Source organism: Pipistrellus kuhlii, unplaced genomic scaffold, assembly GCF_014108245.1.
Source record: "Pipistrellus kuhlii isolate mPipKuh1 unplaced genomic scaffold, mPipKuh1.p scaffold_m20_p_21, whole genome shotgun sequence".
In the NCBI taxonomy this organism is placed as follows: domain Eukaryota; kingdom Metazoa; phylum Chordata; class Mammalia; order Chiroptera; family Vespertilionidae; genus Pipistrellus; species Pipistrellus kuhlii.
The window spans coordinates 849,418-868,046 of NW_023425520.1; the positions used below are offsets into that span (position 1 = coordinate 849,418).

General features: G+C 58.3%; 3 protein-coding genes across 7 annotated transcripts; 2 read left to right on the forward strand and 1 right to left on the reverse strand.

The window, feature by feature from the left end:
• Window positions 1-505: 505 nt before the first annotated feature.
• Window positions 506-3,601, forward strand: UBA52 (ubiquitin A-52 residue ribosomal protein fusion product 1). 2 transcript variants are annotated; one of them, XM_036449900.1, is made up of 5 exons: window positions 506-639; window positions 1,527-1,640; window positions 1,855-1,941; window positions 3,231-3,333; window positions 3,407-3,601. In XM_036449900.1, exons 2-5 carry the CDS (start codon window positions 1,538-1,540, stop codon window positions 3,498-3,500), a joined length of 387 nt encoding a protein of 128 aa, XP_036305793.1. In that variant the 5' UTR covers window positions 506-639; window positions 1,527-1,537; the 3' UTR covers window positions 3,501-3,601. The 2 variants fall into 2 exon arrangements, with proteins under 2 accessions (XP_036305793.1, XP_036305794.1); XM_036449901.1 differs by having other exon boundaries at window positions 568-688; window positions 1,525-1,640.
• Window positions 3,602-4,525: 924 nt separating this feature from the next.
• Window positions 4,526-7,344, forward strand: REX1BD (required for excision 1-B domain containing). Its single transcript, XM_036449897.2, has 5 exons — window positions 4,526-4,685; window positions 4,780-4,862; window positions 5,211-5,415; window positions 6,460-6,539; window positions 7,114-7,344. Exons 1-5 carry the CDS (start codon window positions 4,584-4,586, stop codon window positions 7,184-7,186), a joined length of 543 nt encoding a protein of 180 aa, XP_036305790.1. The 5' UTR covers window positions 4,526-4,583; the 3' UTR covers window positions 7,187-7,344.
• Window positions 7,345-7,626: 282 nt separating this feature from the next.
• On the reverse strand, window positions 7,627-18,366 carry CRLF1 (cytokine receptor like factor 1). Of its 4 annotated transcripts, none has more exons than XM_045585837.1 (10): window positions 18,096-18,366; window positions 13,027-13,308; window positions 12,583-12,712; window positions 12,245-12,414; window positions 11,087-11,244; window positions 10,836-11,004; window positions 8,517-8,704; window positions 8,379-8,421; window positions 8,063-8,144; window positions 7,627-7,967 (listed from the first exon to the last, which is right to left on the reverse strand). In XM_045585837.1, the coding sequence occupies exons 1-9, from the start codon at window positions 18,205-18,207 to the stop codon at window positions 8,092-8,094; spliced, it is 1,305 nt and encodes a 434-aa protein (XP_045441793.1). In that variant the 5' UTR covers window positions 18,208-18,366; the 3' UTR covers window positions 7,627-7,967; window positions 8,063-8,091. The 4 variants fall into 4 exon arrangements, with proteins under 4 accessions (XP_045441793.1, XP_045441792.1, XP_045441794.1 ...); XM_045585836.1 differs by having other exon boundaries at window positions 8,379-8,426; window positions 18,096-18,334; XM_045585838.1 differs by lacking the exon at window positions 13,027-13,308 and having other exon boundaries at window positions 8,379-8,426; window positions 18,096-18,333.
• Window positions 18,367-18,629: the final 263 nt, after the last annotated feature.

Below are 18,629 nucleotides of genomic sequence, written 5' to 3' on the forward strand. Positions count from 1 at the left end.
CCTGACCCAAAATCCAACCTGCGAACCTTCTGCGCACAGCAAATCGCTCAACCAAGTGAGCCACACCGGCCAGGACCCCACCCCATTTCCTTGAACCGATGCACCAATCCTACCTATTCTCCCCGCTCCCAGGCGCACCGCGGCCAGAAAGTTTTAGAATAACTGGCTCCGGGTGTCAGGTACCTTCGTGGCTCCCAAGGGTCCCACGCCTCCTACCTTTCCTGCTACACCCCGCTTCCTATACCCGCGGACCCTCTGCTTAATGCCTCGATTTAGCACAAAAGTCTACTCCGCCCAATAAGTACTCCAGTTCCCAGATCGCCGGGTCTTCCTTCAGCCGACCCTGAACCCGTGGGTGGGAACACCTGGTAAAAACACCCGCTGAAATGCGGCAGACTGCTTAGGTGACCCGCGGCGGAAGTGCACACCGGAAGCAGGTGAGCGCCACTCCCGGAAGCAGGTGAGCGGCACTCGGGGCTTCGTTCTCCCGCACACCACTCGGCGGCGGGGCGGGGCACGACGCGCGGCGCGAATTGTGACGCAGGCGTGCAGCGTGCTCAGTGCGCAGGCGCTCTCGGAGGCGATTCGGCAGTTTCCGGTTCCGCCGTCCTCTTTCTCGTCAACGAGGCGGCGGAGCAGGTTGGTGGTAGTGTCCGTGCGGGTTCGCGTCGTGTCGGGGTTGTACGGGGCCGAGGCGGCGGAGCGGACGGTCCGTCCGAACCCGTTCGTGCGGGCAGGGCTCCGCGGGCCAGCTACGTAGCGCGTATTGGGCCAGAGTTCTGGCCCCCAGGAGGCGAACCGGCCTTTGGGAGGATGGCTTGCCCGCGCCGCCGGCTTAAGCAATTTGACGGGGGGAGGAGGGGGCGGGAATCGGTCTCCTTGTGCAGGACCAAGTTAATGCGAGGGATAGTAAGCATGTAACTTTTTCTCTGTACTTTAAAAGTATTAAAACCTTCACCCGCATCCCTAAGTAGGGTTCCCATCTATCTCCTTTTCTACATTTGTAAAGAAGAATCCGGTAGTGTCCACGTTGTAGGTGTGTTTTTTTGAAAATGAAAACAAATGCCTGTTTAAACAAGTATGTGGCACCTGGTTGGCAGATAGGTTGGAGCAAAGCAAAAGGTGTGGTCTAAGAAGTTTGGGGTTAACCGAGAAGGAAGCCAGAGTGAGGATGAGCTATAGTTAGGAGAGGACCTGGATGGGAATGACTATTAAGATGCGATTCCCACCCAAACTGCAGGAAGGAAACCTTGTAAAGATGTGGTTAGGGGTTGACGAAGGGGGCAGGGGGAGGGAAGACGGGTTGATGGAACCTCCAGATCACACTTGGGGAAAATGTGTAAGGCAAAGTGGTGCCCTGGCCAGGTACTTCTCGTTGCAGGCTTGGAGGGATGGAAGGTTACAGGCACTGGGGTGGGCCTACCTTGGGCTCCATGAAGGGACAGCACTGGCCGTCAGGGCTTAGGCAGGCTAGCTCAAAATGCTCAGGCCTGACAGTACTCCCCGCTTTGTTCCAGCCTCCCCAGCAGACGCAGAAATGCAGATCTTTGTGAAGACCCTGACTGGCAAGACCATCACCCTTGAGGTTGAGCCCAGTGACACCATTGAGAATGTCAAAGCTAAAATCCAAGACAAGGAGGGTAAGTTTGGGTGGCTATGGGTGCTGAGGCTTTGCCAATGCTGCTGCTGCATAATTTCAGGAAGGCGTTTTTATCTCTATCTGGGTTTCCCCTCTGGAAGATTGGGGTTAATGTTGGAGAAGGCGGGGAAGGGGGAGGAAAGAGGGAGGGTGGGCGAGGAGCTACCAATAATGCTCGTCTGAGCCTCAGTAACTGAGTTTCTCTCAATCCCCAGGCATCCCACCTGACCAGCAGCGTCTGATTTTTGCGGGCAAACAACTAGAGGATGGGCGCACTCTCTCAGACTACAACATTCAGAAAGGTATTGAGTGTGTGTTGGCTGAACAGGACCCCAAAAAACCTGGGGTGGAACATTGTTGTCAGTGGTTTTTATGTTTTTGTCTTTTTGTTTATTCTCACCGAGGGTAGTTTTCCCATTGGTTTTTAGAGAAGGGAAGGGAGAGGGAAGAGAGAAACTTTGATTGGTTGCCTCCCCCACACACCCCAATCCGGGGCAGGGAAGGAACCCAAAAACCAGGTATGTGCCCGAGACCCTCCAGTGCGCGGCTGATGCTCTCACCATTGAACAACACTGTCCAGGGCTGTTTTGTCTTTTTAAGCTTCACCCGAAGACATGCTGCTTTGGTTTTTTATTAATCCTCACTCTGGGATATTTTTCCCATTGACTTTTAGAGTGGAAGAGGTGGGAGGGGCTGTGTTGATCTGTTGCCTTCCCATATACGCCCGAAACTTAATTGTTGGCACAACCAAGAATCAAGCCTGTAGCCTTTTAGTGTAGGGGATGAAGCTCCAACCAACTGAGCCACAGTGGCCAGGGCAGAGGGGTGTGGTCCTAAAGGTGAGGATCAGAGATGGGGGAGGCTTGCTGATAAGGTACTGTTTTGGTAAACATCTCATGATTGATAGCTGTATTTCCTAATGGCAGTAGTTTCCCACGTTCTCATTCACCTTACCTTTCTCTTGTTAATCTTCACCCGAGGATATACCCTGTTTCCCTGAAAATAAGACTGTCTCATGTTAATTTTTTCTCCCAAAGTTGCGCTAGGTCTTATTTTCAGGGGATGTCTTATCTTTCCATGTGCTAGGTCTTATTTTTGGAGGATGTCTTATTTTCGGGGAAACACGGTAGTTCTATCTACTGAGCAAATGGGCTAGGGCCACCTTTTCTTTTTTAAAACATGGTTGGTTGGTTGGTTGGTTGCTTGTTAATCTTAACTACTATAAAGGAAATAGTGTCACTTTGCAACAACAAGCTTTAACTATTCTGTCTAGCAAAAATAAAAGGTCAGCCTCACACCACTTAGAAATTACCTTACCAGTTGGGAATCCAGCTGGACAGCATTGTTGGCTTTTTTTTTTTTTTTTTTTTTTTTTTTTTTTTTTTTTTTTTTTTTTTTTTTTAATTAGTAATAATCGCATTGTAGTAATAATTGGCTACAATACTGCCACTGCACAAAGCTGTGTTGGCATTTATTAGCCTCAGACTCTGAGCACTGGTGTGGCCATCACACAAAGGCTCTACCCTGCATCAGCGGGCCAGGAACTGGGCCCAGGGTGAGTCATTGCCTCTCCCCAACCCTCTTCCTATAGAGTCCACCCTGCACTTGGTGCTTCGTCTGAGGGGTGGCATCATTGAGCCCTCCCTCCGCCAGCTCGCGCAAAAGTACAACTGCGACAAGATGATCTGCCGCAAGTAAGCATGCCTGGGGGCGGGGCCTGGTGAGAGGGGCCAGGTGCCCTGACCAATCCTTCCTTTCTGTGCTCAGGTGCTATGCCCGCCTGCACCCCCGTGCTGTCAACTGCCGCAAGAAGAAGTGTGGCCACACCAACAACCTGCGCCCCAAGAAGAAGGTTAAATAAGGCCCCTCCCCAACTCCTTGGGTCCACAGGGCAGCCTTCTATCTGAACCCTGTGATGCTAGGGCCTCAATAAAGTTTCTCTTTTGTTGACTGGAGCAGTAACTCGTGTCCATGTGGCTGGTCTGTCCTGTGGGGAAGGTGGCCGGTGTGGGTATCTCCCTTAGGGACTCCCTGTTCTGTGAGTCCTTGTGTATTCAGGTGTGGATGGGTTCCCCACCTACTGGGAAACACCTGTTCTCAGTTTTGAATCTTAGAAGCACTCGGGCCCCACTTGATGATTTTGGAGGGGTAAGCTTTGTTTTTCACAGCTTTGTATGATGCTTCTGCAAGTCAGGTTAAGGCTAGGTGCCCTGAGGCGTCCATGCTTTCTTGGGACAACTGGGGCTTGGTGTGACAACCCAGGCCTGGAAAATGTCAGAACAGCGGAGACCTGCAGCGCTAGCTAATGATGGAATCTCGGTCATTCTACGTCTCAGTTCAGTTTCATCCCTCAAACTACAAACATCTCCTGTGCCAGGTGTCCACCATCTTAATGATCTTCCCATTTCCACCCCTGGAGAAGGAAGCATCTCAGCTCAAACTAGAATCCAGTAGAAAGCTTGGAGGCCACCTAAGTGCTTAATATGAGGCCCTGTGGCCTCACCTCTGCCCAGTACTCCCTTCAGATTATTCATGAGGTCTTACCACAGTCAAATAAAGTCGTCTGGACCTACTTCTAATGTCAAGCTGCATTGAAATTCCACTTAGCACAGCCTTGTGGGACTATACGATGGGAAATCAGTTTTGTCTGAGGTCGGTATGTGGATAAAAGGAAATGTATTGACATAGCATAATAAAACGCTTACAAATCCAGAGATAGCCTTGCTATGCTACACATTTAAGAGCAAATGAAAGAAGGCAGAACAAGGGTGGGGTGGGGATGAGGTGTCGGTATATGGCTGAGAAGTCCCCAGTCTTCCAGTTTCCCAGCTCCGGTGGTTTCCCGTTTGGCCGGCCGCTGGCTGAGATCCAGAGACCTCCGGGCCTACAGGGGGCGCTTATCGCAGCAGAGCAGCCACCCAGGCGTGGCCAGGGCTGAGCAGTCATGATAACCGCCAAGGCTGAGGCTGAGTCAGCGGTCCCCTCGGTGCCCGAAACGGGGGCAGTCAGAGGAGACCCAGAGCTCGAGGAACCGACGTGGCCTTGGGTGAGCCCAGGGCCCGAGCAGGAACGGGTGCGGGGCGGGTGGTACAGGTTCGGGAGTGCCGGCTTCATGCCCAGCCATGCCCCCTGCTCCGTAGAAAGATGCCCCGATCCGGGCGCTGGTGCAGCGCATCCACCAGTTGCAGGCTGAGCGTGCGCAGGCCTTCCGCCGCCTGGAGGAGTAAGTGGCAGCGCCGGGGTCGCAGGGTTCGGTCCCCTTCCTGCTCCGGAGGTAGGCGTGCCCGGAGCCAGAGCTGGGGCCCAGGCGGGGTGGGGTTTGCGAGATGGCTCGGGGTGTATCCTCACTTCCCCAGATCCCACCCAGTGGGGTGTCTCTCCCTTCCCCAAGCGCAGCGGAGCGTGTCTTGGGTTCCTCTGCAGGAATCATCGTCCTCCACACGGGTCCAGGGACACTTGGGGGGGGGGGGGGGGGGGGGGGGGGGGGGGCAGTGTAGGGCTTTCAGGTGGCCGATGCGGGTGCAGGGCCTGTGAGCCTGGAGGCGTGGCCTCAGTACACACCCTGCCGCAGAGGCCACCACCAGTACCTGCGCAGCGGCCCGCCACGGGACTTCCCGAGCTACCGGCTCACAGTGCACGAGGTGACCCAGGCCTTCGCCGCTGCCTCCCGGGAGGTGCTGGCGGTGGAGGCCGAGCTGGCCGGCCCTAGAGCGCAGCCGCTGCTCGCGGGCCATGTGCGAAGCCTGCAAGAGCTGGAGCAGACACGCCTGGCTACGGTGAGGCCCTGCCCCCTACTCTAAACGGAATCTCTCCCTCGGTGGCCTGCTGGGTCCACTCTGGGCCACGTGGTCGAAAGGCCAGATGATTCCAGTCCCTGTTCCTGGAGTCCCACCCCCACCTCAATCTTCCACTAAGGCTTCATTTGAGATCTCCCACCTCCTGGTCCCCACCTGTCCGCAGGGTTTCATTCCAGGTTTTTAGTCCCAGAACATGTCCGTCCATCCCAGTCCCTCCTCCCAGAGTAAGGTGACCAGACATCCGATTTTTAACCATTTGTCCCGCGTCCTGTGGCGTTTTAAAAAAGTCCCGATCTCTTAAAACGCCGCGGGACAAATTGTTAAAAATCGGTATGTCTGGTCACCTTACCCCAGAGTAATCCTGTCCTGGAGGAGCTGCACCCGCCCACACAACGCTCCTCCCCTCCGGCTATTCTTAATGCTTCAGGTCCAGTCCTCAACTCCCATATGGGCAAGTGGTCTTTTCAGCCCCCTCTGCCTCCCCTCCCCCTCCCCGCCCCAGTAACCTTAGACCCTAGCCTAGGTTCTGGACCTACTCCTTCCCTAGGGTTCCCGGGGCTGGGTACTCTGCCTCCACAGCCAATCCTGCTGAGATACACTGTTCCCAGGCCAAGTCCAGTCAAAGCCACACGCATATCACATTCTACACAGGGATTTCCGGATCACCCACGCTTGCTTTGAACATCCCAGGCCTAGTCTAGGTTTCTGACTGACTTCTACCCTGGGATTATAGCATCCAGAGACCGCCCCCCCCCCACCCCCCAAGACCATGAGGCCCCACCTCCTGTGCCCCTGCAGCCAATACCTGGCTGACTGCGAGTCCCACCCCATGTCAAGTGCCAAGGTGCGGCCTACCCAGGTCTCTAAACTGAATCCCGGGCTCCTCCTGCGCAAAGCACCGCCCTGGCCCCACCCCTTTGCTGCTTTTCTGGTTGTCTTTTCCTGATGTGTGTGTGGGAGGGCAGGGGTGGCCTCTGCCTGCAGTGATATCCTCCCTGCTGCCTCCCCCCACCCCTGAACCAGGTGGCCCTGCTGCAAATGATGGGGGCACAAGAGCTCACAGGGCAGGACGACACGCTGCAGGTGCACCAGCTGAAGATGAAGTGAGTGCCTCTTCCCAGTGGGCGGGCCATGCTAGATTTGCACACGGTCCAGGTGCTCACTCCCAACTAAGTATGCCCTGGGGCTGGCACCGTCAGACCCTACGGGTGTGCACACTGGAGTTCACACCTGGTGGTTCCCAGACACACAGCACATTCCCCTGGTGCACACTCCCTCCCATTTCCATACCAGACTCACTATTCATTTCCGGGACAGCTGCACGTCTCAGACACACCAACCCCACTCATGTGGCTGGACTTACAGCGTGGACACCGTCACCCAGACCCCACCAAGCACAAACCTGCACATTCCCGCCCTCAGCCCCCCAAACACATCCCGTCGAAATGTGCCAGTCACATTATACACCCTCCTGATGGCACCCACCCACCCGAGATGGCCTCTTCTCTCTGCCCACTGTGACCTACAGGCCCACCCCTGCTCCCGGGCACCCACATGGCCCTCCTGGCTCCTCATGCTACCTAGAAGCTTGGTGGTGGGCAGAGGGCCCAGGGCTTGCCAGTGGAGGCCAGCTTGCCCCGTCTGGGTTTTATTTATAGCTCCCGTCCACTTTTATAGGGTAATTAAAACCATGGAAGCCATCAGCGAGGTTCTCCAGGACCTCAGGTTCGATGCAGAATCTGCTGAGTGACGGTGACTCCCCAGGGACCCGCTGAGGGAGAGGGAAGTGAGTCAGGCGGCGCCCAGCTCTGACTGCGAGGCTGGATAAGCTGGAACCTCATGGGGCTGTGGGCCTTCCCCCTCCATGAGGTCACTTCCGCTCCCCAATAAAGAAACCTTCATCTGCAACCGCTCTACTGTCTCTGCATCTTGGAGTGCTGGGGTGTGTATACCTGTTAAGGGGGCCCTCAAAGGCAGGATGGAGGGTGGAAGACTCCCTCCCCCAAGACGGATGAAACTGGTGTTTTCAGTTACATTCTCCAAAGAGTTTAGAACCAGATAGTTCCAATCCTGGAGAGAAAGAACCTGAAATTCTGGGGGAATTTCAATTGCAAAGAGTCATTAGAAGTCCTCATGCCTCCCCTACAGTGCCCATCCCAGGCCTCTGTAGCCCCAAACTCACCTTCACAATCAGGGAACCTAAATAGCTCGTTTATTTAAAAAGATTCTTTGGAAGGAGATTCTGGTGAGGGAATTAATAACTCCTCTTCGCCCTCAGCCCTGGTAGGGGTCCTGGGCAGCTTTGCCAACCTTCACACACACACCCCCCCCCCACTGGGTGCACCCAAGGGGGCCTTGCATGGAGGCCAGAGATGTGATCCTTGAAGCTCAAAGTGCCCACTCCAGCTTCTGCCAGGTGTGCCTGGGCACCGTGAGGTGAGGGTATGAAGGTTGCCCAGTCTGGTTGCAGTCCTGGGTCTCCACGAAGCAGGGAGAGCGGCCTCCAGCCCCTAGAGCTTATCTGGCAGGACCTGCAAGCAGAGGTGAAGCCAGACTAAGCAGGGGATGCTACCAGGTGTCAGCACTGCAGAGCAATTTAGGAGCCCACTTTACCCCACCCACCTGCCATTCAGGTCCTGGCCGGCCCCTCCACTTTCAGCTGGGTGACTGGCTAGGGTACTGCCTCTCCCTGGGCCTTGGTTCCCATTGAAAAAGTAAGAATGTCTATCCCAGGGGGGTGTTCTGCAGATAAAGCCCTTGGCAAAGGCCCAGCATGCAGTAGGCGCTCAAACATGCTAACTTGGACCAGTATGTTCATTCCTGATTGCTTACTACGTAGGTTAAAAGCCACAGGGCCAGGCACATGTGATGCTAAGTAAATGCTAGTAAATAAAACAAGAATGAAAGGGGGAGTTATAGCCCACCCACCTGGACCCCCTTACCTCTCGCCGAGCCGCGTCTGCCCGAGGGCAGGATCCCCTCGTCCTGTGCTTGTAAGGAAGGAGGTGGTGTCGGAGGGGCTGCGCACCCACCTCCCCGCCCCACCCCTCGTCCCTTGCCCACGGGTCCCTCCTTCCTACCTGGTTGCGGGTCTTGTGCGACTTCTGCATCCAGGCCCTCCACTGGTCGTAGAGGCGGAAGCTGAGGTTGGAGCAGTACGCGTGCTTCTTGAGCCAGCCCAGGAACTGCTTGAGCTCGCGCCGCACCGGCCCCGAGCTCGGCTCTCCGCCCCGCGGTTCGCACGCCCCGCCGCCCGGGCCCGGACGCTCTGCGGAGGGGGAAGCTGCGGCGTGAGGGCGCGGCCGGCAGAGGGCGCGCGCGGACAGCGGAGGGAGGGTCCCTGCGCGGTGGACCGCGCTCCCCTCGGGCACCTCCCCCCATTTCCCCGAGACCGCGTCCTCCCCACCGCCCAGCCCAGCTGCGCCCCCGAGGAGGTGGGGGGTAGGGGAAGGAAGGGGCTCCTCCTCCACATCTCCTCCAGGAACCCGATTCCTGTGGTCGGAGCCAGGTGTGAGTGGAAGGGGCTGGGGGAGAAGGTGAGAGGCCAAGGCCGGAGGGACCAGACAGAGCAGGGGGCAGGGAAAGGGGGGAAGATACAGAGGCAGAGACTGAGAGGTGGGGACAAGGAGAGACAGGAGGCGCAGGGAGGACCAAAGCCATGGGGGTCAGCCAAGGAGATTGAGGGGGGGAGGTGTGAAGAAAGTGGGGTACGGGGGCACACACACACACACAAAAAGACAGACAGACAGACAGAGGGGGAGAGAGTGCCAGACAATCCTAAGGAGACAGCCCCTGGGAGTATGAGCCAATGGGACCGGGAGCGGGTGGGAGGGCCAGGTGGGAGGACCGCCTGCCGGTCCAGCTGCTGGACTCCGCTGGCCCTGAACAGGCCGGCGGATAAGGACATCGGCCTCACGTCATAAATAACACAGGGGACCCGCTGACAGGCCCTGGCACAGCCCAGGCCCCTGCTGGCCTCCCCCAGCCTCCCCAGCCTCCTCTGCAGACGCAGCCGCCTGCTGGCTCCCGTGCAAGAATCGCAGGTGCTGGGCACGAGCAGGGGCCAAGGCTCAGCCCCTCCCAGTCATGCTAGCTCCCGCCCATCCCAGAACCTGGAAGGCCCCGCATTGGGGGCGGGGGAGCTGGCTGGAGCTAGGCTCTGCCCCTCCCTGGTTCTGAGACCCTCTCTGGGCCTTGGTATCCCCTCATCCCAGGGGTGAGCATGGGCCTGGCTTTCCAGCAAAATGAGTTTAGATTCCTGTATGATCTTGGGGGCTGGCTAAACTTACTGAGGCCAAAGTGTCCTCATCTAAGAAAAGGAGGCCTTGCCTAAACCAGTTGGGCTCAGTGGATAGAGCGTCAGCCTGCGGACTGAAAGGTCCCGGGTTCGATTCCGGTCAAGGGCACATCCCCAGTTGGTTGTGGGGTGCAAGAGGCAGCTGATTGATGTTTCTCTCTCATCGATGTTTCTAACTCTCTATCCCTCTCTCTTCCTCTCTGTAAAAAATCAGTAAAATATATTTTTTTAAAAAGAAAAGGAGGCCTACCTTGGGGTGAAACCATGGGGGGCAGGGGGGAGCAAGGGAAGGGGGCCTTTGGTAGTGCTCACAATGAGGGCACTTTTTCATGGGTTATCACATCCCAATAGTCTGTACAACAGTCTGAGATAGGAGTCATTTTCATCCCCGCTTTCCAGATGGGTAAGCTGAAGCCAGACATTTCAGTGAACAGATTTCATATCTTTTCACAAAGGAGAGAAAGGAGGTCCAGGTCCGTGGGCTCAGAGGAACCCCAGATGGCAAGGGGAGCCAGACCCAGGACCCTGATCCCTCCCAGCCCCCTACCTGAATCCGAAGGGGAAGCTGAGGCCCATCAGAGAGAGAGAGTTGGCAGCCCATCCGCCTTGGAAGCAAGGGTCTCAAACTCATTTGCCCTTAGGGGCTGGGGAGGGGGGTACAGGTTGGTGAAATGGGCCAGTTGGGGGTGAGGCAACTTGCAAGACAGGACCCGGCACAAAGGGGCAAGCCTTTGCTCAGAGGGGCTGTGGAGCAATGCTGGCTGTGTCCTGTTACGTTTTCTAGGCAATTTTTCTAGGGAATATAGGATGTTTTTTGTCAAAACATCCTGTTTTTAAATGTCTGCAAGTAGGTTAAAAAAAATCTTTGGGTATTTTTTGTGTGTGTTTGTGTGTGTGTGTGTGTGTGTGTTGTGTGTGTGTGTTGTTTGTTTTTCAAACAACAGGTGAAAGAAAATAGATCCAGGGGCCAAATTCAGCCCTGGGGCCACCAGTTTGAGACCTCTGCGTTCCTGGAAAAACAAAACAAGAAAACCCAGGAAGCCCAAGCCCAGGCTGGTTGAGGGCCGGTCCCATAACCACCCAACCTCGTTGGGGTGCTCACCGCTGCGGGGGGTGGAGGCGGCCGTGGGGTGGCTCCACTCACTCCAGATCCCGGCCTTCTTGGAGCCGTAGATGCCAAAGGGGTTGCAACGCACTTGCACGAAGTAGACGGTGCCCGGCTTCAGGCCCGCCAGGCGGCACGAAGTCTGATTGCTCACGTCGTCCACCACCTGGGCCAAGGGCAGGGTCAGAGGCCAGGCCAGGGGGCGGGGCGGGGCCGGGGGCGGGGCGGGGCGGGGCCGGGGCGGACACCTTCCAATCCACGCTATCCTCCACGCGGTAGCGGATCTGGTACTTGGCTTGGAAGAGGAAGTCCTTGAGGGCGGGCGGGGAAACCCAGCGCACGCTCAGCTGGTCCTCCAGGCCCCCAACTCGGCTCACGTGCACGTCGGGCGGGGGGTCGGTGGTCACTGCCAGGCGGGGTGGAACAGGGCTTAGTCATGGGCCCCTGGGACCCGGCTGGCCCCTGTCTGGGTCCAAATCCCAGAGCATGTGGCTTAGGTGGCACCTGCTTCCGTTCGCCTCCCCTTTCCCCTCTCCCCCCCTCGAGGATGGTGGATTACATTAGACAATATTCAGGAAACACTCAGCGCCAGAAGCACTCAATTAATGTTAGCTGTTATCACCATTATTATCTGTGACAGGAGAAACATAATCCTATCTTCAGGGAGTTCTGCAAAAGCAGACACCGCCCGGCCGATGATATTATTATTATTATTCCCAGGAGGCCAGGGGACCATCACCACACACCTCCGCCACCTTCCGCCTTACAGAGGTCCTCAGTAGGCAGGGTGCGGAGGGACCACTGGAGCTGAGGACATGCCCACCGCAGCGTCCAGACTTAAGGAAGCGAAGCGGGAAGGCTGGGGTGGGGGTGGCTCCGAGCCAGGATGGACCTGGGGTCCTGGGAGCCCTGTGGGAAGCAGGGAGAGCTGGCTCTCTCCCTGAGGCCTTGGTGAGGGGCCGAACGGGTTAAGGCACAGGCCTGCTCCGGGCTGAGCAACACCCTAATTAGATTAAGCCCAATTCTGCTGCAGATCATCCATTTCCTGCCTCCTGCCCGCCCCCCCCCCACCCCACCCCGGCTCCAGACTGTGGCTTCCTGGGGTGCCTCAGACCTGGACAGCCCCTCCCAGGCGGGGAGTGAGGTCTCCCTGGAACACCTGGGCCGAGGAGGAGGGGGCCCGGCCAGGTGTTCTCAGCGGAGTGGAACTCTCCTGGCTGATTCAGGGGGGCTAGAGACTGACGGGTAATCCCTGTCCCAATCAGCAGATGCAGCCATGACTGGGATGGCGGAGGCGGGGGGGGGGGGGAGGGGGCTAGGGGGGAGGGAAATGGCAGAGAGGAGGGGGGGAATGGCGGGGAGTTTAGAGGGCAGGGTGGAGGGATCCCCCCTGGGAGGTGCCTCACCCACATCCAGGATGTCCAGTGTGAGCACATCTGAGCGAGCCGAGCCCAGCCTGTTGGTGGCTTCCACCCAGATCTCGTAGGGGGTGAAGAGGGCCAGGTCCTTGGGGATGTGGCAGGAGTGGGGTCCCACGGTGTGGTACTCCTCACATGTGTTGTCCTGCCCATACCACCTGTGGGGGCAGGGGGATGGAGAGGACACATGGGGGTCCCTGAGGGGCCTCAGGCCTCACTAGGGCAGTCCCAGAGTACAGACAGAACACTGAGCTCAGAGGGCAGCCAGGCTTGGCAAATGCCTCACCGCCAGGCTGAGATCCATATCACCCAGAGCCGTCACCAACCTCAGCTTGTACTTCAGGGAGTAGTTGGTGTGGAGGAAGGTCTCCCCGTGGGCCCCCGGCGTCCAGCGGCAGGTCAGGTCCTTCATGTTCTTGGACCAGCAACTGATGTTGAAGGGTTTCTCTGGGGGCACTGAGGAGAGGGTGCAGGGCCTGAGGGTCTGGGCTGGCTGTGGATAGGCAGAGGAGCTGCTGGTCGCCAGCCAGCCCCACCTCAGAGTGGGAGGAGGGCGGACGGTGGATGTTGGTGTGACCCCTTGCGTGAGTTCTCTTGGGGACCACGGGGGAGGGGGTGCCTCCAGGCTTTCATTCCCACCCAGAAGCCCATACCTCTCAAGTGCGCATGCCCACCATCCAGCCCTGGGCCAGAGGGCCCACGATCCATGCCCCTCCGGGGGGAGGTGCTGCTCCCAAAGGCTACCCCTGAGCGTCCTGGGGGCCACTTACGGCCAACATAGAGGCAGGAGCCCGCTAGGATGCTGCCGTCTTGAGCGTGGCACACGAGGTTGTCCCCCGACTGCTGCCTGGATCCGTTGAGGTTGGCCAAGGCGAGGGCCAGGGTGGAGGCGTTGAGTATGCGGGAGAGCTCGGGGGGCAGGCGGCGCCCATTGAGGGTCCAGTAGAGGCCCTCTGCAGTAGGGCCCTGCGGGTCCCCGCGCACTGAGCACGTGGCCTGCAGGGAGGAGCCGATGAGGAGTGTGGGGTCCTGGGGACTGATCACAGCCGTGTCTGGGGTCAGAGAAGAGGGCCTATCAGGCCTGGGATAGAGCTGCCCTGAGACCACCACGCTAGGACCTCGGGGATTCATGACAAGCCCGCAAAGGAGCTCTTTCCTAACACTCCCCTTTTACAGATGAGGAAACTGAGGTTCAGTGATAATTCATTCAAGCCACTTCATCACGGACCAACTCAAGGTTCTGAGCGGTTACAAACCTCAGACAGAAATGTCCACTCACTTCTACCCTAAATATTATATAGCAATGTTTTTTATTTGGGAGTTGAAAAATAAAGACATCATTAAAAAAAAAAAAAAAAATGTCCACTCACTGCCAAAACCGGTTTGGCTCAGTGGATAGAGCGTCGGCTTGCAGACTGAAGGGTCCCGGGTTCATTCCGGTCAAGAGCATGTACCTTGATTGCGGGCATATCCCAGTGGGGGGTGTGCAAGAGGCAGCTGATCGATGACTCTCTCTCATCGATGTTTCTAGCTCTCTATCTCTCTCCCTTCCTCTGTGCACAAAATCAATAAAAATATAAAAAATTTTATTTTAAAAAAATGCCCACTCACATTCAAGTCATTCTTGCTCTGCATATAGTTCTGGAAAACCCTACGCTTTGCTTTTAAAAACAATTATTTTAATAGCCTGAGGGTCTCCCACACAGTAGGGGGAATTCCCTATAAAAATCTTGCTCTTTTATAGATTAAAAAATAACAACAAGGCTCTGAGAGATTAAGCCCCCTGCCTAAAGTCACTGACGGAGAGAAGGGCCTACTATTCAAACTCACATTTGCCTGTCTCCAAAGTCCTACTCTGTGTTGGAATGGAAGGTGGCTGGGCAAGTTCTAGACCCCCAACCACCATTCAAAGGGACTTGACTCAGCCCCTTAACTCAATCTGTCCTTTGACTCAATTTTCCTAATCTGAAAAATGGGAACAAGAAAGTTCCCAGTCCCCAGGTCCATTACGATGATTAGATTCTGGGACATGACTTCCTAAACTGGTTTCTGTGAGCTGGGTGCTGAGCGCTGATGCCTCTCCGCCTGCTGGCCATTGGGGGTAGCCCAGGGCTCTTTTTTCTGAAAATGAGAACCTAAGAGGAGATTGTTTTACCCATAGGGAAACCAAGAGCCAGGAAAGGGGGTGGGTACTTACAGTCCAAGACCCTGAAACCCTGCCCGGAGTCTCAATCTCCCTATCTGGGAAGTAGGCATCAAAGTACCAAACACATGCAGTTGTTTGAAAGGAATGAAAACACTGTCGTCAGCACAGCCCTGTGGGACTGGGTTCGAATGCCCTCAGCTCGCTATGGAAATTCAGTCCGGGCACTTTACATCTCTGAGTCTCTGGGAAGGAGCCTCTCTCTTTCCACCGAGAGCAGTTAGTTGTGGGGACTCATTCACTCACTGGCTCAATCCTTCCTTTATTGATCACCTACAGTGTGCCAGGAGTGGGGGCACCATGGTGACCAAGATACCCAAGACTCTGGCCGGCCCTGGTGGTCCTTGAATCCAAGAGAGCAGCAGGGAAAATAGAAAACACAAATAAATATCTAAGAGAAGAAACAGGGAGAAAGTAAAGCACCAGTCATTAGTGCAGCTCAATGGCCCCGGAGGCCTGTCTAGGGAGATGGCATTTGAGCTGAGACGGGAATAAAGTGAAAGAAGTAGCCATGAAAATATGGAGGAGAGAGTATCCAGGCAGGGGAACAGCAAGTACAAAAGTCCTGGGGCAAAAGTACTAGGAAATGAGGTCTGGGAGGTCAGCAGGGGACTGACTGGCAGGGAATATTCCTGGGTTCTGAAGGGGGTGGGTAGTGATTAACATTTTTAAAAGATCCCCAAGCAACTGTAAGAAGAGACTGCGGGGGGGGGGGGGGGGGGGGAGACAGAGGGACAGAGGGGAGAGCAGCCCAGCTTCCTTGAGATGGCAGCCAAGGACAGGATGATCCTGGCCCCCTGGGGTGTCCCCTCCCCCAAAAAAAACCCAGGGGCTGCCTTGTGTTGGTCTTCACTGCCCAGATGGGAGAGGTGGTGTGGACATGGCTCCAGGGGCCAGCTCTGACAATTTTCTGGGGCAAACTTGGCTTGAAGGCCATGTCTTGCTAGAGCCTAGAATCACAGTTGCTTTTGAGGCTTGGCCCAGGGCTCTCCGGAGGTCTCAGCATCCGTGCGAAGGAGCCGGCTGAGCGGGCCAGAGCCCAGGAGGCGGGGTTGGGGTGGGGGGGAGGACAGGGGGCCGCCCGCCCCGGAGGTCCCAGGCAGCCAGCCGCTAGCTAATTCGGAATTCCTCCGGCATGAACTCGGGCGTGCCAGCATCTCTGCCCCGGCCCACCCACCACTTCCTGCCTGCCCCCACCCCCAGCAGGGTGGGAGGCAGGGACAGGCCAGGCCTGCCCAGACCCAGACCCACTCCCAGTCCGAGGGAATGGGTTACATCCCTTCTGCAACCCCCCCCCCCCATATTCACAGCCTGGTCAGGAAAGGGCTTTCTGGGGGGTCCTGGCCAGGGGGCATTGCCCCTCTGCCACACCCGCCTGGCCTGAACTAGTGTTGCCCGCATGCCAGCAGCTGCAGCTGCCCTCCAAGGGCTGGGCGGGGGACGGGGCGAGAGGGCAAGGCCAGGCGGGCCTGGACAGGCCACCCCCCCTCCCCCCACAGCTCCAGTAGGATAGGTCAGAGGGAGGCCTTCTTCTCCGGGGACGTGAGAGCCAGTTCCAGCTGGAGCACCTGGGCAATTGTTTTTCCCTCTCCGGTTCTCAGTTTCCCCTTCCATAAAATGGGAGGAAAATACATTCTACCTGCTGGGGAGATGAATGAGATGAGATCAAGAGGTCCAAAGTGCCTAGGAACTATTAGGATGAAAGCCCCTCCCAGCTCTGGGGTTCAGGCTCCCCAAATAATGGGCCAAGGCACTCAGGACTGGGGTGCACACATTCCTCGAGGAATAGCCCATGAGGTTGGGGGGCTCTTGGCCTGGTTTGGGGGCCTCCTGGAAGGCTCCCCGAAGCAGATCCCTGGGCTAGCCTTTTGGACAGCCTTCCCACGCTACATCCCTGTCTCCGCGCCGTTCCCACAGAGCAGAGGCCTTTAAAAGTTTTTTCCTTCCCCACTTCCCGATCTGGAGCCACTGCTGTTATTAAAAAGGAACACCATGTGTTTTAAAAGGGAAAAGTGTGAGATTCTCTGCAAGCAATACAGGAGGGTGGCCTCCATCCTGGGGTCCCTACAGGGGTCCCCATCTCCCATCCCCCTGGTACCTGCTGACACTTTACAACCCACCCGCCTGCTGGTCTGGTCAGGTGCTAAGACACACCGTAAGTAGAAACATATTGCCAAGGTGTGAGAATCTTTTATTTAATTTCTTCCCCTCAAAGAAAAAAACTCACGAACACCCCCCCCCACCACCACCACCACCACTTTCCCCGCTGCTCTACAGGCTGGGAAACAAAGCCTGCCATGAACACCGGCACTCCAGGCATCAGGGACCTGGGGAGGGCCTAGGGCAGCCGCTCACCTGCCCAAGCAATCTGGGCTCTTGGGTTTTCAGCAAATTCCCCCAGACCCTGCCCTCTCTGGAGGAGCCCTGCAGTGAGCCTGCAGACAGCTCTTTGCAGTGTGGGGAGACCTAGCAGCCCTGTGTGTCCACCTGGGGCAACCTGCGTGCGTGGACGGGTGTGTGGAGTGACGCATGCGTGTCCGGGGCGGCTGTGCCTGTGTATGTGTTCCTGTGTTCTATTCCTTAAGGAGTAAGTGTGTGACCATGAAAGCGTGTGTGCCAGGGATGGAATGTGTGTGCGCCCCGATGGTGTGCGAATGTGCATCTGGGATGCAGTGTGTGCGTCTGAGGGCGAGGGTGATGGGCCACAAGCCAGTGTGTCTTTGTGTGTCTCTGGGTGTGTCCTAGAATGGGTCTGGATATAGAGCCTGTGTCCTGGAGGGGGTCTGCGTGCTGTGGAGGACAGAGAGTGCTTGCCGCAGGCCAAGAGCTCCCGTCGGGGGCGGGGGTCTTGGCCTGCCAGGCTGTGGGTTTGCGGGGAGGGAGAGGGGGGCCCACCGCGGTGCCCGGACTCCCTGGCTCCCGATTCCTCTCCCTCTCGCCCCACCGGCTCACAAAGATTTCCCTCGCTGGAGGCTACCAGCCGGGCGCAGCCGGGCCGGGAACGGTTCGGAGCGGACCCAGTGGCTGGAACTCCGTGGACCCCCGCGAGCAATGTCCCTCTGGGGGAGGGCGGCGGCGCCGGCCCGCGGAGAGGCGCGTCCCCGGGGACCCCGGGCCGCGCGCCAGGCGGCCAGAGCCGCCCCCTCCCTCCCCGCCTTCCTCGCGGGGCTCATCCCTCCACCGGGGGCGGGAGGGGGTGCTTGGGGCCGGCACCCAGCGCGTTTTCCGCGTGCGCCCCCGCCCAGGACCCGTGCCCCGCGCGGTCTCCGCGGCTCGGAGTCTGCGGACGCTGCTGCGTGCGCCCGCCGCGTCCCAGCATGCAGAGGGTCCCAGGACGCGGGCCCCCCAAACTCCGGGGGGCCGCGCCGGGCGTCTGGGGCCGGGCCGGACGTCCTCGGCCCGGCGGCCCAGGTAAGGCCTCGGGCGCGAAAGCTGGACCCTCGGGCCGGCGGTCTGCTGCGCCGTGCGCCCCGCAGGTGAGGGCGCCCCGAGGGCCGTGCCGGGGGCGCCTTCCTTTGTTCCCGGGCCGTCCAGGTGGCGCCTGCGCTCCCTCCCCTCCCGCCCCCCCGCGGCTTCCCCCGGGGCGCACGCTCCCCGCCCAGGCGGGAAGGGGGGAGCGGGGCGCTGGGTACTCACGGGCTCCCGATCCGCCTCGCGGAGCCCCGAGGACGCAGAGGAGCAGCAGGGGCAGCAGCGGCGGCGGCCGCCGCGCGGATTGGGCGGCGGGGCCCGGGCGGCCGGCGGGCATGGGGCCGGCGCTGCCGGGGGCGCGCGGCGGGCGACGGCGGCGCGGGGCACGGGAGGGCGAGGACCGGGCAGCCCGCACGTCTCCGGGCGCGGGCGCGGAGGCCAGAGCAAGTCTGAGCAGCCGAATTGACAAGGCGCTAATGCGCCGCTGGCCCCGCCCGGCCCCGCCCCCGGCCCGGGGTGGGGGGGAGTGGCGGCCCCGCACCGGCTCCTCCGCCGCCCGCCTGCCCGCGGGCACCGCGCGCCCCACCCGTCCGGCCTCCGCCCTGCCGCACACCGCGCGCTCTCCGTCCCGCGGCCCAGAGCCCCCTCCCACCCAACCCCTACCGGCCTGGGACCTTCCATTCGGACCCAGACAGTTCTAGGTTCCTTACCCCACCCCCAGGGTGGGACCTGGCGCCCCTACAGCGTTCCCATATCCCC

What these genes read in the sequence shown, in the direction of transcription:
- UBA52 (XM_036449900.1), top strand. Translation starts at nt 1,538, where the DNA reads ATGCAGATCTTTGTGAAGACCCTGACTGGCAAGACCATCACCCTTGAG. An exon ending in TAAAATCCAAGACAAGGAGG is followed by an intron (nt 1,641 to 1,854) that starts GTAAGTTTGGGT and finishes CTCAATCCCCAG; the next exon opens with GCATCCCACCTGACCAGCAG. An exon ending in AGACTACAACATTCAGAAAG is followed by an intron (nt 1,942 to 3,230) that starts GTATTGAGTGTG and finishes CTCTTCCTATAG; the next exon opens with AGTCCACCCTGCACTTGGTG.
- REX1BD (XM_036449897.2), top strand. Translation starts at nt 4,584, where the DNA reads ATGATAACCGCCAAGGCTGAGGCTGAGTCAGCGGTCCCCTCGGTGCCC. An exon ending in GCCTTCCGCCGCCTGGAGGA is followed by an intron (nt 4,863 to 5,210) that starts GTAAGTGGCAGC and finishes ACCCTGCCGCAG; the next exon opens with AGGCCACCACCAGTACCTGC. An exon ending in AGCAGACACGCCTGGCTACG is followed by an intron (nt 5,416 to 6,459) that starts GTGAGGCCCTGC and finishes CCCCTGAACCAG; the next exon opens with GTGGCCCTGCTGCAAATGAT.
- CRLF1 (XM_045585836.1), bottom strand. Translation starts at nt 18,207, where the DNA reads ATGCCCGCCGGCCGCCCGGGCCCCGCCGCCCAATCCGCGCGGCGGCCG. An exon ending in CGCCTCCACCCCCCGCAGCG is followed by an intron (nt 8,705 to 10,835) that starts GTGAGCACCCCA and finishes CCCCCTCCGCAG; the next exon opens with AGCGTCCGGGCCCGGGCGGC. An exon ending in CAGACGCGGCTCGGCGAGAG is followed by an intron (nt 8,145 to 8,378) that starts GTAAGGGGGTCC and finishes TCTTACTTTTTC; the next exon opens with AATGGGAACCAAGGCCCAGG.